The following is an 8142-nucleotide window of genomic DNA, read 5'->3' as shown; positions in this document are numbered from 1 at the left end:
GGTCAGGACACCTGCCTGACCCCTGCACCAGGTGCAGCAGCGGAATGGCTCCTGTGGGCTTGTGGTCCTGGCAGCCACCAACCCCGCAGATGTACAGAAGGGGCCAGGCCGCGGAGAGGCCCCCGCGCCTGCAAGTGTCCTCTGGAGGAACCTGTGTGTGGAGATTGGTTTTAAAGAACTGGCTCCCGCGACCGGCAAGTCGGTGGGCCAGGGCCCCAGGGACGAGCTGGTGTTGCAGCTGGAGCCCGAAACACCGGGAGGCAGACATCCCTGTTCTGCAGGACCCGAGTCTTTGCTCCTAACCTCAACTGATTGGGTGAGGCCCACCACATCATGGAGGCTCATGTTTTACTCAAAATCTGCTGACTTAAATGTTCATCTGATCTTTAAAGAAAACGTTACAGAAACTTGTAGACTGGCATTTGACCAAACATCTGAGTACTGTGACCTAGCCAAGCTGACGCATACGATGAACCACCACAGCATCTACAGGCCAAGGTAAGTGTGGGCGGAACCCAGAGCCGCCACACATTCAAATCTACAGGCTAATGAGGGCAGCTGGGCCTCCCCACAGCCAGGGCAGGGCCCTGCGCCCCACCCCTGCCCCGAGGCCAGGCCGTGCGGTCGGGGCCAGGGCCTGAAGGACGACATCTTGGTGTCTTCCTCGTTTGGGCGACTGCGGATAAAGCTGCCACAAACAGCCATGCGCGGGTCTCCGTGTGGACAGAGGTCTTCACGCCCTTCGGGTGAACCCCGAGGAGTGCGATGCTGGATCGTACGGCGAATCTGTGTCGTTTTGTGGCAACCGCCCAACCGTCTTCCCCAGAGGCTGCACCGTGTGTGTCCTCCAGCCTGAGTGGGGTTTCCTGCTGCTCGGCCCTCGTCAGCACGGGGCGGTGTCAGGGTTGAGATTTCCGTCATTCCAGTAAGTGCTCAGTGGCGTCTCATGGTCGTTTTACTCTGCGTTTCCCCGATGACATAGGATGCGAGCGTCTTTTCATATGCACTTGCAAAATGTACAAATAACTCTTAAAACTCACCAATAGAAACAAGCAACCCATTTAAAAACTAGGCAAAGATCTGGACACCTCGCCAGAGAAGACACACAGATGGCACAGCCGCGCTGGTGGACGGTTCGGCCGTTTCTTACAGAGTGAGACGATCAGAAACGATTTCTCCCAGGCTGTGGCTCGTCTTTCCATGCGCTTCATGTGTCGGTCGTGTCAGCTCTCGGCAGCAAATTTTCCTTCCTGGACCTGCTTTCGGTGTCATATTAGTGCACTTCGGGAACTTTACTTCCTATAAAGTGCCTAATTCCTGGGCTCTTTGATAGCTCCTGCTCCCCGTGGCCGTCACGGCCCTGCGTTCACAGGGACACGCGACGGATGCTCCTTCCTCCTTAATGCTCGGCAGAACCCACTAGGAAAGACGCGCACACCTGGAACTTCCCTAGCGTGCAGATTTTAAATTATGGATTCAATTTCTTTAATAGGACATTCCAGATTTTCTATTTTATCTTGCGTCAGTTCTAATAAGTCATATTTTCCCCCAAATTATCCATTTCATCTCAATTTTCAAGTTTACTGGCATAAAACAGCCCCTCGAGTCCCCCGATCATGCCCTTCTCGCCCCCGGCGCTGTTTGTTTGTTTCTTTCTTGCCTTCGCGATCGGCCTCATCGGGAGTTTATCAGCTTCATCCATCTCTCCACAGGCTGATGCTGGGCTTTGCTTCTTCCCCCGTGTGTCCCCCGCCCCCGGCTCTCTTTGTCCCAGGGTGCTGTGCCTTCGGCGCTTCACGGGAGCAGTGGCTCGGCCTCCCCTCCGACGCTGGCTCCCACATCATACTCTAGTTTTATGTGTAATTGCAAAATCTTTTCTCGTTTCTACGATGACTTCTTCTTTGCGCCACGAGTTATTTGGAGCTGTGTTTCTTAATTCTCAGACACATGAAGATGTCTAATTACCCTTCGTTTTTATTTCTAGCTCAATTTCACTGTAATTTTCGATCCTCGAAGTCTCTGGGGACTCGGCTTTGAGATCCAACACGTCCGTCTTCGTATCTGAGTGTACTGGGCAGACTGTCCCTCCGGCCGCGGTTTCCTGCAGTGTCGACGTGGCCAGACCTGCTCTGTCCCTAGACGCCTGCTCGGTCAGTCGCCGAGAGACTCGTGTCTAAAACCTGCTGCTCTCCTGTGGGTCTGCTTTCCCCAACACGTCAGCCCACTTCCGTTTCCTATTTTGGAGTGTAATGTCAGGTACACACAAATCTAAAAGTGCTGGGATTCTCCACCGAATCAAACGTCGGTGATTTTGAAACGCGCTCCCTCATCTCTGGTCACGCGCTGGCCTCGCGGTCTCTGCCTGGTGGAAACGCAGCTCACCAGCTGCTCACGGTCCACTCTTCCCCGCTGACCTTCGACCTTTCCGTTTCGCTTTATCTCGCCTCTGCCAGCGGGGTTCCGCTGGGTTCGGGGTAGGGTTCGTCATTGTCATTTTGCTTTCTGCCATGACCATTTTTGTCTCTTAAGTGGGATGTTAGCCAGTTTACATTAATGGGGTCTGATTCAATCGGCTGTCTTAATATTCGCTTTCTGTTTATCTTACCAGTTCTGTGTATATTTTCTCTGATTCTTTGCCTTTTTGAACTGAGCACGTTCTGTTTCTCCATTTGTCATCTCTGCTAATTTGGTGACCCTACAATTTAGCTATTCTTTTAGCGTTTGCCCTCAAGATCACAGCAGGCATCCTCTGCCTACGTGAATGGGTGCGTCCACCTCTCCTCGGACAGCGCAAGGACCTCAGGACACTTCCGTGCCCCTTGCCATTCTGACTCTGCTCTTACGTCGATGCGTGGCTGACACCCCACGGACACCTGTTTACAGCCAGGACCCACCCGCACCTGCCAGCATCTGCTCTTGCTGTGCTTCTCCGTCCGACTCTCCACGCTCCACCACCCTTCCCCTCAAAGGATGAGCTTCCACGTCCCGTCAGTGAGTCTGCTGGTGACAGGGTAAGTCACTTTTGTTCACTGGAGAATGTCACTATATTTTTCCCTTCATTCTTGAATAATATTTTTGCTGGGCGCAGAATTCTAGGTTGGTGGCTATTTTCTCTCAGCTTTCCGAAGAGACCACCCCCAGTTTTCCAGTTTGGTAAGAAGTTTCCAGTTTCTGGTAAGAAGTCGGCTCCTGGCCCACGTGCCGCCCCTTCTGAGGTGACGTCTCCTGGGCTCGCCCTAGGGTGCCTCCCCCGCTTCGACCCCATCGGTTCTACTACAACGTGCTCAGCTGTGCTTTTCTTTTTTATTCTGCTTGCGGCCGTGGGTGGCCACAGGCATCTCTGTGCCAAACTGTCCAAACCCAGGTGTGGCCGCCACCCCTGCCAATACCCAGAAAGGGCGGAGGGCCAGCACGCCGTGCAAGCCTTCTCCCTGCGGAGGCGTCACTGCCACCACCCACCAACCCAGAGGAGGGGACAGGCTCTGAGCAGGTAGAAGCTGGGGCTGGAGCCAGGACTTCCGACTACATAGTTCACGTCATGCTGCGTCTTCACAGGTGTCACTTGAAAGTCCCTGTTTAGCTTGGGTACCCTGGAAGACCCCCGGGGAGCTGCCTCCTCCCCGCCCACAGGACCTGCCCGGTGTGGGCAGTGCTCCCCGCTCCCCCAGTCCCAAGCCATTCCTGACAGACGGCCGTCTGAAGATAGATGACGACAACCCCACCTCATTACAACTTTGTTCTTGGTGCCGTCCTGAGCGGCCCACGACCCAGAGCTCAGTTATTTTCTCTTTCTTCTCCGCTACAGATGCCACCTGGTAAGGACCCCCTCCCAGGTCCCGTCGGCTGGAACCTCCCAGAACTCTGTTTTCTGGCGAGGAGGAGGGAGTTAGCAGCCACGGCGGGCAGGGCCAGGGTCCCACTGCTCAGTCACGAAGCTCGCGCTCACTCTCTCCAACTACCGCGAGGACTGGAAGGAGGGTCAGCGAAAGCTCCCGGCCATCCAGGAAATGCATGATGGGCCACCGGCTACCCATCGAATTGGAAAAGAGGTAAGAAAAGGTAGAGAATACACAACGCTGACTAGTGTGCCCCAAAAAGCCTTCTCATACGTGACCGATGGGCTTTTCCTTTGGGGAAAAGTCTCTCATCTATTACAATAAATGTTACAGAGGCCTTCACTCAGCGCCCACATTCGGGGATCTGTCCTGCAGAATCCAAGTCTGTTTGTCAGGACAGATGTGCAGGGGTGTGCGCCGCAGCCTTGTTCGCAGTGGCAATACTGATAATAATTCATGACGATAATAAACAACGGACACAGGGTGACTATCCCTCACCAAGGACCTTGGCCAGGTCACGGTGCCACATCGAGTGTCGTTAAGTCAGGGAGGGAGTCGGAGCGAGGCTGTGCTCGGCCGGGCTTAGAAGGAGGCAGGCCCTGGACGGGGGTTTGCGGGCGGGAGGCCTCGGGGGCAGCGCCTGAGGGTCGAGGGAACAAGCTGTGAGCCATGAGCCCTCAGCAGACGAAGGGGACCAGCCCCTTCAGCCTCGTCTGAGGGGGACATCCTGGCCGAGCACGAGGGCGTCACGTCCACGCTGCTCACGGGGCACCAGGAAAGGTGCATGCTGTCACCTCAGGGCCACGGGGAGAGGGCTGGTCTCACTAGTCAGGACAAGGACTGTAGTTTTTTAATCACAGAAGTGGAAAACACTTGGCATGGATGTGGAAACCGTCAGACAGATTGCAAGCTGCTTCCTGCTCCAAAATCGTGAGCCCATCGGCCAATCTCAGCCTCCATTTCCACCTCTGGAAAATGGAAGCAGTACGCACCTCACGGGGCCCGACTCAGCGCCATGAGACACGGAGAGCGTGCGGCAGACGGGAGGCCTCTGTCCCTAGAACCTCCCCCCTGTGGCGGTGTGAGAACCAGCCCCTGCCTGGGGGTCCGTGTGGGTGGACGGAGGACGGGCCCCAGCGGAGGGAGCCGAAGGGCCACGCACATGGCGTCCTCCTCCCCAGAAGCCCGGCATCGAGGTGTCGCAGGGGTGCACCCCCTGAACCCTCCGGGGAGCGTCCTTCCTGCCTCCTCAGTTTGTTGGGGGGCAGGTGTCCCTGGCTTGTGGCAAAATCACTCTTGAGGTGTCTTCTCCCCGAATGTCCTTTCCTGTCCCTTGTAAGGACCTGCCCTCGCCTCATCTTAATCACAACTGCAAGGACCTTCTCCCCAAGTATGTCGCAATCTGAGGCTCGGAGTGGACATGAACTTGGGGGACGTTACTCACCCAGTCTAAAAGCGAACGACAGGACAGGAGCCGCACGCGCCTGAGCGCCGCACCTGCCGAAAGCCCCCACCTCCGGCCCATCGTCGCTGGCTTCTCTGGTTTAGATTTTCGAACAGAACAGCCACACCAGCTGCTGCCCAGAGCCCCGGCCAGCCACTGTCCTCGCAGGGGGCGGGGCCGAGGGTGAAGCACGTAGGGTCACCAGTGCCAGGTCGCAGAGCAGGGACCTGGTGAAGAAATCACTCTCGGGAGCCACTGCAGGCAGCTGACCGAGGGCAGCAGACAAGGGTTGCTGGTGCTGAGACACAGCTGCGTCCCCCGAGAAGAGACGGTGGGGGGCAGGCGCGCCAGGACCCGAGCCGGGGCTGCAGGAGCCACGTGCGCACGGCCGCTTTGGTTTCTCTTTACGGTTTCCTACGTATCTCAAGCTTCCTACAATGCGCATGTTTTATTTCTATAACCAGAAATGAAGACTTTGAAAAGGAGAAGAAACAGACGTCTTGGTGGGGGGGCAGGGCCCGGGAGGTGACCCTTCGCGGTTCTCGCGCCTGCTCCCCTGGCCGGAAGCCGGGGGACAGGCAAGGCAGCCCTCTGCAGACCGCAGACACTCCTGGGACGCTGTGCGGAATCCCCCTTCCTGTCGGCGTCCTGCCCCATCTCTGACAGCCGCTGGGAGGGAGTGGCCGGGTGGGCGGGCGGTCACGGTCAAGGTCATGGTCACAGTGAGCTAGCCCTGGTCAACCCCCAGGACTCTGACGGGGGCGGAGCTCAGGAGAAAATACCCTCCATCTCCTGTTCAGGCACCAGGGAGCAGAGTGAGGGCCTCGGTGCCGATGTAAAGTCATCCAGGGTCACACTCGCCCACGTCCACCTGCTGCCCTCCCCCTAGAGCCGCCCCCCGCCCCCCGAGGACCAGTCCACTTGTTTGACATTATTAAAACGTCTGTGGAACTGCGTGGCGCCCTGCACAGGACGCCCTGCAACTCTCCATGGAGAAGCCAAGGGACAAGGTGCCTCTGAGCCAGAGCCCCGGAGCTGCAACCAGGCCCAGGCCCACGCCCACCCCCACCGCCTGCTCCTCCCACCCCTCCTCCCGGCCTGGTCACAGGGCCCTTCAGGATGGCCGGCAGCGCTCCCCGGACTTGCCCCCGGGGCTGGGCTCGGGGCCAGGCCGCAGCTGCCGCAGGGTCTCCTGCAGGGAGAACAGGCAGAAGGCAATCTCCTCGTAGGAGACCTTGGCCCCACTCTCGTACAGGCAGGCGAAGGTCAGGGCACCCTGGGGAGTAGGCCCAATGGACGCCAGGTCAGAGTAGCCGCTGGGGCCCTCGTAAATCACCCAGGGCTCCGTCCAGCTGTTGGGGTCCAGGGGGGACCTGCTCAGGCGAACACCCATGTGGAGCCGAGCTCTGCGCCCCGTCGGGTGGGAGTACAGCAGCCACGTGGGGCTCTGCGATGAAGCGGCAGGGGGCCCGAGGAACGCCATGTTCCCACTGAGCCCAGGCCCTGGGCCAGGGTCCCCGGGGCTGCTGCCACATCCCTCTGTCCCACCTAGCACCCCACCCCCTTGGGTATCTCCAACACCCTCCTCCGGGGGTTCCTGGACTCCAGGACAGAGGCTTGAAAAGATGGGGACCTTCCTGGAGCCCACTGACCACCCCTCATCTGGAAGCTGGCTGGTGGGCGGGGCCGGGAAGCCCACGATGCTGCCCTGGCAGCCCCGGGCAGTCTCAGCCAGGGCGGGCACCAGTTCCCCAGGGAGGAAGGAGGCACCCTCGTCTTCGCTGACCGCCTGCACGCGGCTCCCCAGCGGGCTCCGGGCATTGCAGTAGAGGACACTGCCGGCCTGCCCGCCGTCCACCACAGCCAGCTGGCACTCGCCGGAGCGCAGGTTGGGCACGAGGCCTCCGTGGTGCCAGGTCTGGCCGTGGTCGTCGCTGTAGAAGGCAAAGGCGTGGGGACTGGTCCTGCAGACCTTGCCAAAGCACTCGCGCCGGTCCACGCGGTAGGTGTAGGCCGGCACCAGCAGGCGGCCCGAGGGCAGCTGGATGCCGTGGCCCGGGCCCACGGCAAACGTGGCCCAGTCTGCGGACAGGAGGGGCTGCAGGTTACCCCGGGAGGGAAGAGCCATGGCTGTGGGGGATGGGCAGGACAGGGGGACCAGGCCCTGGGCTAGGGAACAGCTTGTGAGGAAGCCCCCTGCTGACCGCTCCACCCTCCACTTCTCTGGGCCACCTGGAGCCTCCCAGGCTGGACCAGCCTCCCAGGCCATTAGGAGCGGGGAGTCAGGCAGGCCACTTGCACGTAGCAGGCGGCCAATTTCTGAACCCAGGTGGGCAGCCACCAACAGTGCCTGGGCGCGCTGTCCTGACAGGGTAGCCACGAGGTGTTAGAGCTTCAGGGTTGGGTCTGAGCAGCGCCCCCTGGTGCTGGGGTCAGTCCCCTGGAGTCCGGCCCACACCAGTAGAGCTCCGTCCAGATCTGAGCCTGCCACGCCCCAGTCTCCTCCTCCTGCCAGGGTGGGGTGGCCCCTGAGTGAGTGGGTGAGTGGGCAGGCCCTTGGGGCCGGGGCAGTGGGGAGGCAAAGCTCTGAGGCCCGGCTCACACGCTGCAACCCCGCCTTCCGCGGGTGAGAAGGGGTAGGCGGAAGTGGTTAAGGAGGTGAGGCCTTGGGGTTTGGGGGCTCAGATTACAAGACAGTGCGGGAAGATGGACCAGCCTGTCCCTCCCACCAGCCCGGGCCTTACCCACACCCTCTGGCGGGGCTGATGGGTTCCCGGGATGCGTCAGCCTTGCAAAGGGAGTCGGTGCCCCTTCGGCCGGGCCGGGGCGAGGTGGGCAGCCCAGGACCCTGGAGCCAGACCC

General features: G+C 59.6%; 1 protein-coding gene across 1 annotated transcript; it reads right to left on the bottom strand.

Annotated features, from left to right (window-relative positions):
• Window positions 1-6394: 6394 nt before the first annotated feature.
• NEU4 (neuraminidase 4) lies at window positions 6395-7408 on the bottom strand. The gene has a single exon (XM_015587835.1). The coding sequence runs from the start codon at window positions 7406-7408 to the stop codon at window positions 6395-6397; it is 1014 nt and encodes a 337-aa protein (XP_015443321.1).
• Window positions 7409-8142: the final 734 nt, after the last annotated feature.

Source organism: Pteropus alecto, unplaced genomic scaffold (genome assembly GCF_000325575.1).
Source record: "Pteropus alecto unplaced genomic scaffold, ASM32557v1 scaffold143, whole genome shotgun sequence".
Lineage (NCBI taxonomy): Eukaryota > Metazoa > Chordata > Mammalia > Chiroptera > Pteropodidae > Pteropus > Pteropus alecto.
This window is presented reverse-complemented; position numbering and strand designations above follow the sequence as displayed.

What these genes read in the sequence shown, in the direction of transcription:
- NEU4 (XM_015587835.1), bottom strand. Translation starts at nt 7,408, where the DNA reads ATGGCTCTTCCCTCCCGGGGTAACCTGCAGCCCCTCCTGTCCGCAGAC.